At 40.3% G+C, this 19,521-nt stretch overlaps 1 protein-coding gene across 1 annotated transcript; it reads right to left on the reverse strand.

Moving 5' to 3' along the window:
- Window positions 1-570: 570 nt before the first annotated feature.
- car (vacuolar protein sorting-associated protein 33A) lies at window positions 571-19,412 on the reverse strand. The gene is made up of 11 exons (XM_045750251.2): window positions 19,254-19,412; window positions 17,307-17,500; window positions 15,652-15,841; window positions 11,666-11,839; window positions 9,734-9,851; window positions 8,656-8,946; window positions 6,894-7,048; window positions 5,389-5,642; window positions 3,692-3,828; window positions 2,719-2,841; window positions 571-1,463 (listed from the first exon to the last, which is right to left on the reverse strand). Exons 1-11 carry the CDS (start codon window positions 19,341-19,343, stop codon window positions 1,378-1,380), a joined length of 1,812 nt encoding a protein of 603 aa, XP_045606207.1. The 5' UTR covers window positions 19,344-19,412; the 3' UTR covers window positions 571-1,377.
- Window positions 19,413-19,521: the final 109 nt, after the last annotated feature.

Consider the following 19,521-nt stretch of genomic DNA (forward strand, 5'->3'; position numbering starts at 1 on the left):
GCCGGCGCCCGGGATCGAATCCGGGACCACAGGATCACAAGTCCAGTGTGCTGTCCGCTCGGCCGATCGGCTCCCTGGGTTAACAACACTGCAAACCGGACATGACTGGGCTGATCTCATCAAAAGCTTTTAAAATACACTGTACTGAACAATTTGGAGGATACTGATCTAGACCACATCTTTAAAAGGTCAATATAACACAAATAAGGAACAACAGTTTCAAACTCAACAAGCTATAATGTATGACAGAAAACATGTTTTTTTTTCACCCATAGGATTATAAACCAATGGAACTGCCTACCTGCTGAAGGAATTTGTCTAATTGAAGTGCTACCTCAGGCTTATTAATCATTGAATATTTGATTTCAATTGCTGTAACTTAATAATTTTTTTTCAAATTCAACAAGCTTTAATCCAATGAAATATGAGTTAAAACTACTATCTGACAAACAGAATATAACTTGATAATGAATAATTGATATTACTTAAATTTGTTTAAAGTAGTATGGGCTCTGCTGGGACAAGTGCTATAATAGATTTTAGTTAATAGGGAGAATAAAATCAAACATACTATTTATGATTACATTTTTATAAAATTATTTGTCATAAAATTCCATAAAGGCCATATACTAATAATAGTCAAGTGTGTTTATTTAGTTCTGCATACAGCATGTATGCTGTATTGTGTATGTACAGTATGTATTTGGCCCGAAACACTGTCCATATTAGTGGCTTTAGGCATAGAAATCCAACATTCTGTTTGTAACTCATCTTGTATGTACACGTATGTACTTTTACCTGAATAAACATTTATTATTTATTTAAAACTTGTATATATTTTTGTATATATATATACAGAGCTACACAAATAAATGAATGTGTGTAATGTATATTTGCGAGCAAGAGAGAGAGAGGCTAGGTGTCCGTGTGTGTACAAGTTTGGACTTACATTGAAAATTCAAGTTTGTGTGTTTAAGTTATACATAATTAACAAGTATACTGGTAGTCACTCTTTTTTGTACATGTGCACTGAAAGCACCATTGTTAAAAATTATAACTACAGCTTTCACATCTTTGTTTCAGTTAATATTTTATAATTATATATAGTACTCCTTTACATTACAATACAAAAATTAGTTGAAATCTCATAAATCTTTAGAACACATTTAATTTAATTATTACATTAATACATTTGTATTTTCCTAAAACACACACAATAAATTATTCTGGTGAAAAGTGTGCCAGTGTAACCTGACACAGATCTCAAATGATATAGTTCGAAAGAAAATAAACAGCTAACATAGGTTTACCTCGATCATCCCTCGCCTCCTTGGTATCATATTTTAAAAATGGAAAAATCATTCTTCGTAGAGAAAATTATGGGACAAGCTCCTCAGATAGAGACTGAAGAAATGAATTTCCATTGATGATCTTTGTTGTTGCAATGACATACTCTGGTCCACCTGGTAAACATTAAAAATTCATTAAATTACTGTCTTATATATTCAACAAAAACTGCGATGGAAAAATGGATGGTTTAAAGCAGTTTGATTATTGTCTCTGATGGAGGCCCCATGTAAAGATCATTTATCCTAGAGAATTTACCAATAAACATTTTAAGTCAATGCCTACATTGATACAGTACTGGTATTTACTACTTCAAGCAACACGAATGGCTCACAGCTGAATTAGCTCATAACAATTCTGCTATGTCAAACTGCAAATATAATATAACTTGGAGCTAAGTTGTCCTGTTTAACTGGGCAAATCTCTCTATTAATATACAATAATATGCATAGACATATCAAAATGTAATGAAATGCCCTTTTCTGGCGGAGCTCTCATTAGATCCCCAAGCAAAGTGTTGGTGCCAAGTTCCCTGAACAAAGACTCGGGCAGTTGCACCATGCTTCCGAGACCCACTGGGAGCTAGGTTCAGAATCTGGTTCTCTCTACAAGGTGAGGTGGAGGAGGAGGGGGGGGGAGGGACATAAGGATTAGCAATAAACCAAACATCAATGGAAAAAATCTCACCAGCATGTATAAGTATAACAAAACAAACAACTGCTTGAAAAAAATTAGTTACCTGCAAGGGTAAACAATACCATGATGTATATGACTTGGGTATCTAGACAGTCTGCCTCATCACTCAAAAGTCACCCAAACCAAATCCCTCTACCCCATAGGAAAGAAAGGAACAGGGAGCACCTGAGGGTCCCACCTGAAAAGGGTTATTTCATTATATTCAATGCATGATTTTTGGGAGGACCCCTCAGTAGCTCCCTGAGCCATCTCACAATAGTGCCTCAGCAGAGGAGGCATGCATTTCTGGAAAAGAACAGAGCAGTAAACAGAAAAATATCATGTGTGTGTGTGTATGGAAGATTATGGCAGAAGAGAAGGTCCAAGGCAGAGCATCGACAGCATGCCAAATGTCGAAACACATCACGTGCACAGCAAAACCAAGGGCTACCCTTAACAAAGCCAAAGGCCAACATCCTGGTGGACCACCCAGAACAAGCCCTGAGCCAGAAAAGCAAAAGTGTGCTACCCACACCTCAGAGAACCAGATTCTGATCCTGCCTCCCAATAAGCAAGGGTGGGTCTCGGGTGTTGTGAAACTCCAAGACGTCGCTGGACTAGCACTTAACTCGGAAAACTACTAAGAGTCCCTCCGAGAAAAAGAAAAATTATAATGCTGCATCAATAAAGTTTTACCTTGATCAACCCTAGATGTTAAGAAGCGGAGCGCAGCAATCTCGGAGTAGGTGCAGCCCCCAATGAAAAACACTAAAGCTGTCCCACCTTCACTTCCACTTTGCACAGAGCCTCCTGAACCTCCTGAATGTGAAGAGAAGAATTTGGATTAATTCAGCTAAGAATTATGTTAACATGATTGTCTTTTGAAGAAAAATTACAGGAATGATATCATAGATTATAATAGACATGCATCAGAAATAACTTTAAGCAAAAATTTAAACCGAGTGTACAGTAATGTAACATCCCTTTCCAGGTGGCACGTCAGAGTCTTCCCCAAGCTTATGTCACCTACATGTTAGGAACTTTATGCATATGCCAGACTCCTGTGACTATTTCTACCCACCACAGACAAGGCCTGTATCAAACAGTCTAGTTCCCTCAATAGTGCAGTAGCACACCAGGATCAAAGATCATCCAATTACCGATGTGAACTGCCCACTAAATATCAAAAGAACAGCACAAAACTCCTTCTGAGAAATGCATGGCAATTATGGAACCACCAAACAAATTTTTGCAATGCACTAACAATGCACTGCACTGTTAGTGCATTGTCTTCTCTCATCCTCTCGTCTTCTACCAGTTTGTGTTTAACTACATAAGCATTCTTAACCACAAATTCCTTGTATACCTAACACATGATTTTAAGATCCATGTTAAAAATTTGCTAGTCAAGGATTACTATATTTTTTTTTTTTTTGTGCCTACCAGCCAACTCTTTCTCATTTAACTTCTCAACTTGTATATCTTTGTGGGGGGGGAGGGGATACCATCATCATCCATTTACCATTCAATATTTTCTTGCATAACATTATTATGTGACCAAATAATATTTCCAGATATTCCTCTTATAATTTGTGAATCACATACATATGCTAACATGCTTCTTTCTACAAGTACAGTACATATTATTCCAAGCAAAAGAAAATATTACTTCTCTGCCTGAGGGCACTAGGCAATTGTTGCGTCTCGGTGAGGGTTGTTCCCGGAAGAAGCTGAAGGACGCCAGTGATTGCCCGCCATCCTGGCCACTGCAGAAACTCCACCAGTCGTGCACTCAGTGGAGCGTACCTATAACAAAGCATCTTCTTAAGTCAATGTTAAATACAGTATATTAAGGAGTCATAGCAAGTCATATTACACAGAGAAATCACAAAAACATGATATATTAATGAACAAATTCACAAGTGAGTTGATGAGGATTGTGGTACAGTTGACTAGAGGGCGTCTGGAAACATCCAGCGCACGGGTTCAATTCCTTATCAAGGCCTCTTGTGAATTTGTTTAAGTCATATTAGCCTTGTGCAGATAGTTAATCACTGCTACTACTGCTAACCACCAACTTCTATTTGACTGCCTGGTTACTACTTCTTCCCACCAGGTGACCTCACTGGCTGTAAAACCATAAGGCACAGTCCACCTTCTTTTCATCTCAATGTACCCCAGTAAGTTCAAGTTCAAGTGTGTATATTGAGACAAGAAAAAATACATCTCAAAGGGATAGAGTAGTTTAGGCTATTTCTACCCCCCTCACCCCTGTAAGGGCTCAAGGTAAGCTGGAACAAACAGGAGTGACCAAATGATCTGCTCAGAGAGATTTACATTTACACTCAAAACATGAATTCTGAGCTTCAATCACTTGATTGCTCTAAGGCAAAAATCCCCACAGCTAAAAAATTTAATAAAATAAAATATATGTGGAACGTAGCCAAGCCACGAGAAAGATATAGAAGAAGCTACAAAGAAAGAGAACTGCAGCCCCAGAGCATCAGACATCGAAGGTCAGAGCCATTGCTGAAGAGTGGGATAGCAGGATAAGGCAGCCAGTGCCACACAAAGGCAAGTAGGTATGGTGCGGCATATGCGCAAATTCCCGGGCACAAATGTCAGCACAGGTCACAGCAGGAAAGAACACCTTTAGGGGTCATGAACTTCTGAAGGTCACAGTCCACATTTTACATCTCTGACTAACTAAGCTTCACAAGCCTTTGGAGCAGCTGAAGCATGTGTGCTTTAGAACATGGAACAATGACATGTAGGCTAAATGTGGTAAAATGCCTGAGACACCAGCAAAGAGCAGCCACAGGTGAGGATAGACAGATGGCCCCACAAATCATACCCAGCTTAGAATTGGGCTCCATTAAACGAATGAAATTTCATTCCTCGCCAAGAATGAGGGATCATGATAGAACCATACAAAGATGTCACTAGGACCAATGACAAAGGTTGGACAACAAAGAAAAGCATGAGGCTCCCTAACATGGCTGCCAGTAGCCAAAGTCTGTTTGTGTATCTATAGCCCAGATCAACCACACCATGTGACCAAACATATATGGTTCACCTTCATGCACAGTACTTCACATTGCTCAAAGAACCTATGTTATTTCAATGTTTATAGCTAATGTATTTACTGGCAGCTACGACCATGTTTTTGATACATCACCAATCAAATATATATGCTATTTACATGCTCAAAATTATGTGTTCTCATAAAAAAAACATGAAAATCACTTCCAATAAAGTATGATGAAACATACAAACATTGTTTTCCACAAAGTACCCACATGTATTTGGTGCATCTTATATGCCAGCAAATACAACAGTAATCAACAAAAATCAAAGCTAACTAACCCAGAGTGAACATAAGACATATCAGTGGGATCATGCTCACTGACATCGTCCACTGTAAGCTGCATAGTCTTGCGGATTGTAGCATACGTGCTGCGTCCTTGCTGAACGTACAGGAGACCAGCTTTTTCCAAGTTCTCTAGGGTGAGGAAATGTTCAAATCCATAAGTGTGTAGTATATCTCTCTTGTAGTGCTCCAAAACCTTGGGCTTGAACCCACTGTTGACAATACACTGGAGGCATATCAATCTCAACACCTGCAACAAAGAGATCAATATCTGTGTCAGCTTCATCATTTAACAAGGTACATCCATGGCAGTTTAAATTGTAATGCTGAAGAACTGCTATTACTAAACCAAGCTGTTATATTTATTGTGACTCATGTACAGTTTTTACACTACTGTACTTGAAAAGTATTTTTAGGATAAAAGTAGCAAATTAAAATAAGTCAATACAGCCAAATCCAATCTTCGTTTAAACTACTACTGTTACTTTAATGATTTTGAATAAAATACAACTAAGGGCAGACCAGGTGGCTTTAGTTGCCAATGGAAATGTTACTTTCAGTTTTCCGTAACTCTCTGGCTGTGGCACTTGACTACATTCACCAGATTTATTACAAACAATTTACTCTCTTGATATACTCGGCTACATCCCAGAGTTTGAGCTTGCGTCTCAAAATGAGTGAAGCCTGGATGTGAATGGTAACACAGTAAACATACCCACAAAATTGTATTACAGCTGACACACTAAATAGGTCAATGTAATAGACTACTGTACCATGTTAACCTATCTACATGTATCTATATGCTCTGATTCCTTGTGTTCTATCAAGGAGCTTCTTTTCCCCTAAGGGTTACCTCATGTAATCAGTCCCCCAAAGCCATTTGAAGTATGTAATATATCTACTCTAAATATTAATGATTCTTTGATCTCATATCACAGTTATAGATGTTGCCAGTTATTCACAGAGAGAAACAAAGTTAAGGTTTAGGAAGGTTGAATACTTCCATCGAAAGCACATCGTGTATGTACTGTACATATGTAAAAGCATGTAGGGTGAAGACTCCGGGGGATCTTGATCTTGAGATGATTTCGGGGCTTTTTAGTGTCCCCGCGGCCCGGTCCTTGACCAGGCCTCCACCCCCAGGAAGCAGCCCGTGACAGCTGACTAACACCCAGATACCTATTTTACTGCTAGGTAACAGGGGCATAGGGTGAAAGAAACTCTGCCCATTGTTTCTCGCCGGCGCCTGGGATCGAACCCAGGACCACAGGATCACAAGTCCAGTGTGCTGTCCGCTCGGCCGACCAGCTCCCTCGGGAGACTTTCGTATGCCCCCCATCCGACCGGGATGGGGGGCATACGATTTATATCGTATATACGTGGTTTGCTGTGTATAATACGGCAAACCACCAAATGGTTCTGCCGTGTGCAACAAATCTCTTAATAGGAAACATTGTTGCAGTCTTCATAACAAAAAGGACAACATTAAAACTTCACCTACTGTATTCAAGGATTTCTTTTGTGCAATGCAGTCTTCTATGAAAGGACTTATCTTATCAGTTTCAAGTCCTTTCAAAAATTCTTGCTCCATCTGCAATGCAGGTCGGAAAATGTCTAACGCTATTTGTTCCTGAATCAGTTCAGCAATTGTTGTATCTGTAAAAAAAAAAAAAAAAAAAAAAAAAAAAAAAAAAAAAAGGAATTTAATTTGAATACAAACCCTTTCAAGACATCAATATTCTTTATAGTTACTACAGCTTCATAAGCTCTAAGCTTCATTAGAACCCTAATGCTACACAAGTGTTCAACTGGTACAAAATCCCATCGGAGACTGGTAGTGCCAATCAGTAATTAAAGAAATAACTCAATGATACAGGTCTGCTTATAAGTCTCATAAAGCTGTCTTAGTGAGCCAAGTACTAACTAAGACCAGTTAACAACATTGGAAAACTATTAATCAGTAGATTGTAGTGCACAAGAATTATTAGCATATAGAGTACAGAACTTGACAACCGACTAACCAACGTACAGTGCCCCCTCGGAGAACAAGTGAGCAGGCCACCCACTGAAAACACATGCAATATACAGAGAATATGCAGTATCTTATAGCTAAGTAAACTAGTGTATTGTATAATTTTAATTTTATAATGTAATTAAACATATACATGCAATGAACAATTAAAAAAAAACTAAATAAATAAAATATTTTGGGTGAGTACCCCACCTTGGGGCCTCGTAGCCTGGTGGATAGCGCGCAGGATTCGTAATTCTGTGGCGCGGGTTCGATTCCCGCACGAGGCAGAAGCAAATGGGCAAAGTTTCTTTCACCCTGAATGCCCCTGTTACCTAGCAGTAAATAGGTACCTGGGAGTTAGTCAGCTGTCACGGGCTGCTTCCTGGGGGTGGAGGCCTGGTCGAGGACCGGGCCGCGGGGACACTAAAGCCCCGAAATCATCTCAAGATAACCTCAAGATAACCTCAAGATAACCACCCTCCAGTGGGGCAGAAGCCAGCTGATCAAGTAAACATTGGTCTCACGGCAAGAGCCAGAGGACTAATACTGTACTGTATTATCAATAAAATAAAATATACACTATACTGTATATCATTCTGCTAAGTAAATAAGACAACTTAAAAGCGGCAGGGATGTCAGTAAGCTATGATAAATGTGGCTTATGATCTTAAGATTTCCTCGGTCAGCTTATGTGAGGCCTACAACAACCAGGAAATTGACAGCAAAGTCCTCTTCCACTTTTCTACATTAAATGCTCAGTAAACTTAAGAGTACCATTGAGAATAATGATGAAACATTTGATGAGAATAATAATGAAACAATTGATGAGAATAATGAAACAACTGATGAGAATAATAATGAAACAATTGATGAGAATGATGAAACCAGCGGATCAGAGGAAGGAAACCTCCAGAAGGATGAATCCAAGATACCCAAAGGCATCTGGAAACGAACCCAGGGGTAGCCCGAGGAAAACTCATCATCTTACTGCATATATTTTCTTAACCTTTAAATGGTCAAGCTAATTAAAAGTCCTACATTGAGTGCACAGAAAAAGGTATTCAGAATACATAAGGACCAATCACACATGATTGGTCCTTGGGGGCAACGTCAACGTCCAATTTGAGTACAGGTGGTAACAGTAGCTAGTAATTGCACCCATTTAAATGCAGGAAAAAGTTGCCTGCATATACAGATAGAAGCATTCAAGTCCAGTTACAATAATACATGACAGAGAAACAAGACTTACGTGTAGCTACAGATTGCTTGTAAACCTCCATTTGAGGAATCTTTTGGACAAACTGCTTTAATTCTCCCACAGTTTTTGCAGCGTGGCGTTCCTCATACTGAGCCACTACAGACTTAGCATGCCGAGAGAGACGTGGTCCCACTGCTGAGAAGTTGCAGTCCCTGATCTCTGCATAAAGTACTTCTGAGGAGAACAGTTGTACTGTTTGGATTTCCAGGAATGATGAGTTATCAGGCGGATTACTCTCAGCGCTAGTCTGTGCAAATTTCTCACCAGGCAATTTCACAGTACCTACAAACATAGAAAAAACCTACTTAGTTCAAAAGTTGATCATGAACAATATTACACTCATTTTTATGCAAGACAATTTTATTGTCCAGTACAGTACTTGTTTTTTAGCTTTACCTTTCAATACAGAACATTATCATAATATAAAAAACTTACAAGAATGTAATAAATTATTCTTCAAGTCTAGTAAAACAACAATTTATAAAGCCAGCATTGAATGTAATGAAATGCCATTTTCTGGGTGAGTCCCAGAGACTCCCTGGAGTTTCCCAGGCTCCCGGAGGCTCCCAGGCTGAATGGATATGTATAACTTTCTGGAATCAGTCAAAGTGCGGGCTCACCCTTCCCCCTCCTGGGGAGGGGGGGGGTAGAGCAGACGGCGGCGGGGTGACGTGGTGACGTTATGCTAGTTTGATAATTTTGTTTGGCGAGTTCTGTCCACTAGTTCGGCTTTCGGTAGCAATATTTTAGTCAGAATAGGGGTTTGTTTTGAGGCACCTACCTTTCTGGGTGCCTGTCCCAGTCAATGGCAGACATAGAATGCTCCCAACCACAGGGGGTTTCTATAGGCCATTGCTCCTCGTGCCTCTCTGAGGGGGCCAGGTTCTGGCTCGTGGTCCCCAGTAGGCAAGAACTCCAAGCACTTTGATGCCAGAAAGTTATACATATCCATTCAGCCTGGATAGCTCCAGGGAGCCGACGGGGCTGCCCCCAGAAAATACTGTACTTCCTTTTTTACCATTTTGGTTATGAATGAGAAATGTCCAAAAATACACCAAAGGGAACTTACTATTAATGATCCCATAAAATTGGTCTATTAAGCCATCATATGTTAGCTGTGTTGCCAAAGGTGTGATCAGATCTACAGAACGATCAATGAGGATTAGTTGATCTATCTGAGGGGTCACCTGCAAGAAAAAACAAGACATTGAGTGTAGACGAAATGCTTCTTTCTAAGCTAGTCCCTCGGTCACTATGTCAGATAATATTCCACTTCCCATCGAACATCGCAATCTCCAGTCTAAGCCAGAACAATTTTTCATCACTTGATGCAGTGAAGAAGGTTTCTAAAAGCCCCTGCCAGACCATAATAATAGCAAAGGAGACACTTAAGAATTCTCAATACAACCTTGAATGACCATCTTAAGATACATTCAACAATCAAAAGTCTCCTCCGAACAACATTTAAAATCAAATAAGACTGACACAGAATTGCTCTGGTATTCCCAACAATTAATAAAATTTGTCTTCATGGATGCTGGCACTACCACTCACCAGGCAGCAGCAAGTGTGTGTAAACAGTCTGCCAGCAAATGCACCTCATTTGCACATATGCACCCCACTGACAAAGATCATTGTCAAACTCGGTGGTAAGGTCATGAGAGCAGAAGAGTAATGACATGATCCAAACTTATGTATATTATTTGTACGTTCCATATTTCACCTACACATTTCATGTATCTCATAAAATTGGATCGTGAACTAGTCTCTCTAGGCCAACATTATTAGAAGAGGTACACCCCTTCTCCTGGAAGGAGTACTCACACTCCTGGAATGTGGAATAGGAAAACATAGACCCCACACATCCTATAAATAATGTGAGAAATCTTTAAAGAATTCTGATAAAGAAAGAGATCTAAGGGGTGGTTCTTGATAAAAAAACTGTCACCTGACGACCACATTAAGAACATTATGCGAGGAGCCTATACTACACTTTAAGTACAAAATTGCTTTTAGATACATGGATGTAGAAATACTAAAGAAATTGTTCACGACTTTTGTTAGACCAAAGCTGGAATATGCAGCAGTTGTATGGTGCCCATAAATAAGAAGCACCTCAACAAACTGGAAAAAGTGCAACGACATGCCACTAAGTGGCTCCAGAACTGAAGGACAAGAGCTACAGGGAGAGGTTAGAGGCATTAAATATGCCAAAACTAGAAGGTAGAAGAAAAAGAGGCAATATGATCACTACGTACAAAATATTAACAGGAATTAATAAAATTGATAGGGAAGAATTCCTGAGACCCGAAACTTCAAGAACAAGAGGTCATAGATTTAAACTAATGAAACAAAGCTGCCGGAGAAATATAAGAAAATTCACTTTTGTAAACAGAGTGGTAGACGGTTGGAACAAGTTAGGTGAGAGGGTGGAGGAGGCCAAAACCGTCAGCAATTTTAAAGCGTTACATGATAAAGAGTGCTGGGAAGATGGGACACCATGAGCGTAGCTCTCCTTCTGTAACTACACTTAGATAATTACATTTAGGTAATTACACACAAGATCCGGATGAGTTAAAACACTAATGATAAATATATTATATATTCTCATATGTTTTAATTATGTTCCAACACCACCCAGTGTCCTAATTACCCTAATCACTTAATTACTAACCAGCTTCTCTACCAGGTAGTGACCTAGGTCACCTGAGGCTCCTGCCAGGCAACCCCTTCATTCACTCATCTCGTCTCACATGAGAAACTCGCACCACTGTCTGGCCCCATCCTACTGCTTCACAGTTACAATAAATGGTGCTGCCTATTGCTGGAACATTTGTTCCTCTAGGAGCCTTTATTACCTGCATTACTGTTATTTTATCTACCTATATTGTTCATGCAATATCTTACACTGAAAACAGCATTATGCATAGAATATTCTCAGGCTATAGGGGTAAGACTCCATAATAATGTTTGTGAAATATTTTATATATCCTTAACGTACCTGTGGTTCATTTCCACCCATCTCTCGCCTCATTTGTACCATCAAGTCATATATTTGTTTGGCTGCTGGACCTTTGCCATAAATGTTGGGAATAAGACCAAAGATACCTTGAATGGTCATAAGAGCTTGAGCTACTAAGAAGAGACTTGTGGGGTCACTATCCAACTGCAAGTCCTGAAAAAAAATAAGCACTGAATATAATGCAACACCCTTTTCTGGAAAGGCCAAAATGGCTCCCTAAGCTCATGCACTGGTACCCCCTAAAGCCAATATCATTTCACGAGGTCTACAACCACCTTATAAGAGGACTAGGAGCAGGGACCAGACATCTGCCCCATCGTAGAGGTGGAAGAGTTGCTGGTGTCATTCCAGCTTGTGCAGTAGTCAAAACTATTAGCCAGGTGTGCACTAGAGAGAATCATTACCATTTCATTTTTATTCTTTTCACAGTTCCTCACACCCTCTCATGGGGTTCAGTATTTTTATTCCGTATGTGCATTCTGAACTGAAAGTCGGAACAATGAACACAATCTAGTCTTCCAAGCTTCAGGAAGGTTTGTTTACCTTAGTTCTTGGCTAGTTGTCTCCCCTTCACCCAGTTCAGTCTGACTGCTGCATGCTTGGTTCTTCTCAAAGAGCCGAGTACCCCATTTGCCTTAATTTATTTCCAGCTGGATTTTAAAATTTAACAGAGTTTTGATGGGTTGTGCCACTGCTGGGTTTTTCATTTTTGAGATGTGTGAGGTGGAGTTTTCCCCTCTTTGTGTGGCTCCTCATGCCTTTTCTCATTTCAGGGTGCCAGATTTTGGTATTTCAGGGCTTATCTTGTTTTCTTAGCTGGATGGCCACAATGTCTTCTCTTCTCTGAATCTGCTATGGTATTTACACAATTCTTTGGGTGTTCTAGGAGTTTTATGGCCCCTGTTGGATACTCACATTGCCTGTGTTGCTCCTGTTGGAAAGCCAACAGAGTTGTTACTCTACAAGGGACTGGTTTTTGCTAGGGAAAGGCAGACTTGTCTGCCTATGGTGTGGAGGAAACAAGTTTTCCTGTCTAGAGGTCAGTCTTGGGGTTTTTAGTGTTGTATTTTTATTTCATGATTTTGACCCTTGCTGCCCTTGTTTTCTTCAGGCTATTAATCTTGTGCCTCAGGTTTGCAGCTCATTTAACCTTCCACCTCTAACTGGTCTTGATTTCTTTGCTTAGCTATTACCAGGGTGGGTCTGAGGCATCAGTCTCAGTGTTGCCCTTGTGGAGGAATGTGGCGGCTGATTAGTGCCTCTTTTGGGTTCCTCTTGTGTTGTGGCCAAACATTCTGGCTCAGTTCTTGGGGGGCTGTGGTGGCCATGATGAGTGGCTCTCCCTGTGTTACCCCTGGTCAAGGGGAAGGGAACTATCAGGAGAAAGCACCAAGCCATTACAACTATATAGCACTGGGAAGGGGTCAGGATAAGGATTTGGGATGGGATGGGGGGGGGGGTTACAATGGTGCCCTGTAATTTACAATAATTTTGGAAGTAGGCTCAGGTCATTTAAGGGTTGTTTCCAAATTGGGTTGTGACCACCTAATCAAAATTAGGTGGTCCTCGGTCTTGTGTTTTAGGTTCTGGTGCTTCCGTTTCCTTCAGCCAGGTCTGGGTTTCTATTCCTCAATGTCCTTCAATGAACAGTGGTTCCCAAAGCCTATGGTGGTTTAGTTTTTGTTCAACCCATGTTCCATGAGCTTCTGGAAGTCTGTCAAATAGGTAATCTTGGTAAGATATGTTGCTCTCCATTGCAGGGCTGTGGCTATGCATCTGCAAACCTGCCTTTTTTTCATCGAGACATTGTTTTTCCTTGGGGGTCCGACACCTTTCACGTTGTACCCAATGAGCTCAACAGGGAGGGTTTTTTGATTGTGCCACCAGTGTTCCCAGTGATTGGTTGCTCTTGGCCTTGAGTCTGCTTTGGTCCTAGCACTGTTATCATCTAGTGCTTAACCGTTGGGTTTTTGGATTCCGTTGTCTTTGGACCAGGATGCGTCTGGTTTTTTATGCCTCCCAAAAGACACCTCCATTATCAAGGTTACCTTCCAGCATTCTGTTATATGGTACCTCAGAGCACTATAATGACCCCTGTAGAGGTGGTATACTTCCTGTGGCACCAGTGCATATACAGGGTGTACATATATCATCTTGCCTAATTGCAACAGTAAGCAATACTAGGCAGTCAGGAATGTTACATCTTTGTTAACAGCATAATGACTACAGTATCTCAAATTTTGCAAAAACAGAAGATATTGGTCGAGTAATTACAAAAACCATATTGACCTACCCTGGCTTTGTGCCCTGGAGCGGACATTTCAGCCTCGACAACCCGAGCGCAGCTCCATAGTTTCCCCGAGACTGAGGCCTACTACTACTACTAATTACTGTACATATATTTACCTGAATTTACCTGACGGCCACTAAAACACTAGTGGCCTCAATGAGGACAGGAAACCAGCAGCTTGTCAAAGGTTCCCCCCCCCCCACTCCGCCTCATTTGCCCTGATAATTTATTTCCAGCTGGATTTTATTAATTAAGATTTAACAGAGTTTTGGCAGTTACGGCTTCGGCGGGTAGGCAGTTCCATGGGTTCATAACTCTTTGGGGGAAAATGCATCTGTTTTCAGTCCTACATTGTGGCTTGAAACTGTTGCTCCTTGTTTGTGTTACATCTGACCTTTTGAAGAAATTATCTGAACCAACATCCTCTAAATTGTTCAGTATTTTAAAAGTTTCAATGAGATCTGCCCTGTTATGCCTGGTTTGCAGTGTTGTTAGCCCTGTGGCCCTCAACCGTTCCTGGTATGGGAGTTGACTTAGTTCTTGAATAATTTTTGTTGCCTGGTGTTGTACTTTCTCCAGAGCAGCTATGCCCTTCTGAAGATGAGGTCTCCATGCTTTGATTCAGTAATCCAAATGGGGGCACACCAGAAATTAATATAATTGAATCGCTATCTTCTTTTCGTTAAAGTCACAGGTATGCTTGATTGTTTATACATATGAGGAAGTTAGAAAGTGCTAGTAACATATAATACAAGAATGTATAATAACAGATAGATTCGCTCCAGCAGGCATTTGATATATTTAATAGCAAAATTAGAAATAACGAAATTTAGCAAATATATGGCTATTAATGTGTTGTGGAGCAATACGCGTTAGAGAACTATACATTTTGTTTTAGAAATTTATTCAATATTAATTATAACCGTTCCACTGGTGTTTGTTAAAACCATGTTATATAGAGAAATAAAAGAAATAGTACTGTAACTATCACCAAAGATAGAGAAGTTTGTGAATTTAGAAAATTATATTTATTACTACCCAGTATAGTACTGAAATATCTTTGATTTTTGTATACAAACACATTATCATGAGCTCAACACTAGAATTAATATGGTAGAAATTAATTCAAACTTGATCCAATTACTCAATACCCATACTCATACCCAAAATTAGAAATAAAATGGCAAGCACAGCTCTATAAATCACAAATTATGCACTTTATATGAATACTTTACTATAACATGAATATAGCAATGAATGGCACTTTAAACAAATATTATAGATTACAATTTGAAAGTACCGTACATATAATTCTAAATTTTTTTTTTGTTAAAATAGTAAGCCTTTGATCTGTGCGAGTTTGCAATATGTGAATTCAGAGCAGCACAATTTAGTTGTAACACAAACCCTTAAATAGCATTACAGTGGGCGTGTTCATTCACAAAATTCACGAATCACAATGATTTGACGAGTTTTAACAACCTAATTTCTATACCCTGACTACATGACCCATCATTTAAAGTTAACTTTGCTCTATGCAAATTCACTTTGTACAGGTTTATTCTTAAAAGCATTCCTCATGCACATCAGGGCCAGACTATAAAACACTGTACTATACTGAAATAAGATAAAGGTCAAAAACATCCGATTCAATCATTTTATAGAAAAAACTAACCCGATAACAGAGAGGTAGTTCCATCGATACCAGATCAGACTCCAATCGAAAAAGTAAGAGCGGCAACTCCTTTACAGATGCAAAGGATCCCCGCACGCCATGTTCTTGTAGTCTGCGCTCACACAGGAGAGAGATCCGTGGCACTAACCATAGATGGTAGTCCTTCTTTGCATTTCCCTGAAGATCTTCCCTGGTATGATATAATAGAATATTTGTTATACACGTTATTTACTGTTCTCAAATGCAAATTCTCTTCATTTCCAAATAATATCTTATGGTTATTATTGGGAATCATACATTTAATGTTGGATTTTATTTTATATATACAGAATATGCATCTTAGCAGATATAGATGTACTCAGTACAGAGTACTGTACTGAGTTTATTGAAAAACAGTACCCTTTTTCTGGGGGAGCCCCTTTGGCTTCCTAGAGCTATCCAGGCTGATATGAATGTATTAGACCCTGGTATCAGTCAAGGCGAATGGAGTTCTAGGCCTACCAGGGCCCACGAGCCAGAACCTGGTCCCCCTCAGAGAGGCACGAGGAGCAATGGACTATAGAATCCCCCTGTGTGGTTGAACCATTCTATGTTTGCCATCGACCGGGTCAGGCACCCAGAAAGATAGGCACCCCAAAACAAACCCTATCTGGTTAAAAAATTGCTAGTGAAAGCCGAACTCCCGGTCGACATTTTTTTTATGTGTTTTGACATCCAGCCTCAGAACTGAAAGGTGGATAGCAGGCACACGGGTCTGGGGCTCCCCCTTCCCCCTCCCAGGGAGGGGGGAGCTACACAGACGGCGGCACGGTGACAGTTGTGATGTCATGCTCATTTGCTCATTTTTCGTTTGGGGAGTTCAGTCCCATAATCCGACTTTTGGTAGCAATATTTTAATCAGATAGGGTTTGTTTTGGGGCGCCTACCTTTCTGGGTGCCTGAACCGGTCGATGACAGACATAGAATGCTTCCAACCACATGGAGTTTCTATAGGCTATTGCTCCTCGTCTCTCTCTGAGGGGGGCCAAGTTTTGACTCGTGGTCCCTGGCAGGCCTAGCACTCCATTAACTTTGACTGATGCCAGGGGTATAATACATTCATATCAACCAGAATAGCTCCGCGGAGCCGTAAGGGCTCCCCCCAGAAACATGATGTATATGAACTACATTTAAATAGCAACATAAGGGTAGTACCCTTGTGGCAACAATTGTTTGCTATACTGTATTTACCACAAGACTAAAATTTCCATTCAACCAGTCACTTGTTTTGTTGCGACTCACTTTTCTGGTTAGTTTTTCTCTTGGTTTCTGATAGATTTCTAATGCCTCGGTTCCCATCACCTCACAGAGACAGCCTGATTCTGGTCCTGGCTCCCAAAAGAAGATAAAGAGAAAGAAGAAAGGAAGAAGAGGGGAGGAGAAGGAAAAAACAGGAGGATGATGATAAAAATAGTCTCCCTCTTTAAAGGATCAACACTTAATACCAGACCACAACATTCTGAATTTACTTGAGAGCCACCATATCTCTAATGGCCTCAATGAGGACAGGAAGCTGAAAGCTTGTCAAAGGTCCCCCCACCCATTAATTATCCTAATTGAATATACAACAGTAGAACAAAATACCAAAACACTTGGTAAAAAACAAAATGTCTTACATTCTCAGCTGCTGGTTGATTAGGTCCATTATCTGTGTGTGAGGTCGTGCAAGAAAGATGATGTGGGCAACGTTGTTTGGAGGAAGCTTACTAGATGTAATGTAAAACATCTTGCAAACATCATGTGTTCGTAGAAAGGCATAATCAGCAACATAACTGAAGGTTCCAGCAAGTTTTTCATCCCACACAATAGCCTGAAAATTAAAGACTTGAATATGTTGAAATCCTTATAAAATTACATGGCCATAAATCTATAACATTGACTCATCAATAATACAATGATTGAATACAGTGTTGTTAGCCCTGTGGCCCTCAACCATTCCTGGTATAAGAGTTGACTTAATTCTGGAATGATTTTTGTTACCTGGTGTTGTACTTTCTCCACTGCAGCTATGTCTTTCTGAAGATGAGGTCTCCATACTTGGATACAATAATCTAAGTGGAGGGTGCACCAGAGATTTACACAGTTGAATGACTACCTTCTTCTTCTTCTTCTTTGCAATAGGTGCAGCTTGTATGAAGGTTTTTCCTCCCGATGGCTGCACGAGTGGTGATGTCGAAAGATGCGGCACTCACAATGGTGTATCAATGTTCAGAATTTGGCAGAGATTTGAAAGTTATTGATGTCTTCAATTTGTGTGAGGATAATGAAAGAAATAAACATATGAGTGGAAATGGACTCAGGATGGCAAAGATGAGGAGTTGTGTTAATGGTGGTATCAAAGTAGTGTTGTTTTACAAAAAGAGTGAGGTTAGGCAAGAGCCTGAGTTTGTGAGTCAAAGTATGTTCGGGAGTTAAGTCACAATTCAGATAGGTTAGGATAGATTATGGTTGGGTAAGGTAGAGTACAGTACATTTAGTAATATGTGGTTAATGTGTATAAGGTTTGGTTAGGTTAGTTGAAGATGGGTTGGTATGTTGTCATATTACACATTTTTTACGTATGGGATGTGATTACATCGGCCGTTTTGGCATGGCAATAGTACACTATGTTGAATATCTGGGAGTGGTTGGAGGATGTATCGTGGGAGAATGTAGTTTATGTGGTTTTTCAGTCATGGTGGCAGGTCGTTGGGAGGTTTGTACAGCTGGAGGTTTCTTACTCTTGGTGCCGGTGGTTGGGGTTTGTGGCAAGTCAGCCTGGGGTGGCAAGTCAGCCTGGGAAGTGATTTTAGTAAGGTGTGCTAAGGAGTCATTTAGGAGTTTTTCCATCATCAGTTCAAACGATGTGTATCCAGCAAATGGTAGCTGTGTTAGGGCGGATGCCATTATCTGTAGATGTCAATGGGGGTATCGTTGGATCAGCCTCAGGGATGGGTTGGATTGTGTAAAGAATTTAGTTAGGAGTTGGTCCAGAATCTTTTCTGGTGCATTTTCAATGTGAGTGATAAGAGTCTCAACACGATCGGGACACAGTTGAACATTTTGTGGGAGAGGAATCGATTATTCCTAGGAGTTTGGTTAGTTTTTTACTGCCGCTCCCACTTACCTGCTTGAGACCTGCTTGATGGGGATTCTGGCAGGTCTACTCCCCAAGCCTGGCCTTAGGCCAGGCTTGACTTGTACAACTTTAATGAATGATGGATTCTGAAGGGTATTGACCCACACCACTTACTTACAAGGTCAGAAGTAACACAGATAAGGAGCAATGGCTTCAAGCTCAACAAACCACAAAGCAAGACAGAAAACTGGAGATGCTTCTTCACCTACAGATTATAATGGACCCTCTCGAGGCTGGATAAAATCCCCAAGACAGATGGGGAAACCTTCGCCAAGCCGCTGCCTTCCTGTCCTTGTCGAAGCCATTAATGAGAGGGTGATCCTCCAGCAAATTCATTTGCCTTCTCAAAGACCTCTTGAACACCCAATACGCCCACCCTTCATAACCACTTGTTACTAATATAACACGTGTGAACCAAGCCACAATAACAATCCCATGCTCTTACCTTAGAGCCAGGAATACTATCCAGCAGTTTGACCAATTCTATCCGCGTGGTTTCTTTAATTAGAGCAAAATCCACCTTCCCGCCTGTCATTTTCCAGCTTCCATACACACGAAATTCCACAGATCGCAGGAGGCGTGGCGGAGCCCACCAACATCACCCTCGGGATATATTACATTTACTGAATTAATTGTCTCTGTTTACAAGTTGCTCTACTTGCTTCAAGGTGAAAACCTTTACTAATTTTATTGAATTATTTGTATATTATTAA

This window comes from Procambarus clarkii, chromosome 49, assembly GCF_040958095.1.
Source record: "Procambarus clarkii isolate CNS0578487 chromosome 49, FALCON_Pclarkii_2.0, whole genome shotgun sequence".
NCBI classification, from domain to species: domain Eukaryota; kingdom Metazoa; phylum Arthropoda; class Malacostraca; order Decapoda; family Cambaridae; genus Procambarus; species Procambarus clarkii.

Excerpts from the sequence above, each read along its gene's own strand:
- car (XM_045750251.2), bottom strand. The coding sequence starts at position 19,343 with ATGACAGGCGGGAAGGTGGATTTTGCTCTAATTAAAGAAACCACGCGG. Across the intron at positions 15,842-17,306 it reads ATCAACCAGCAGCTGAGAAT|GGAAGATCTTCAGGGAAATG; the intron begins GTAAGACATTTT and ends ATATCATACCAG. Across the intron at positions 3,829-5,388 it reads ATGTCTTATGTTCACTCTGG|GTACGCTCCACTGAGTGCAC; the intron begins GTTAGTTAGCTT and ends GCTTTGTTATAG.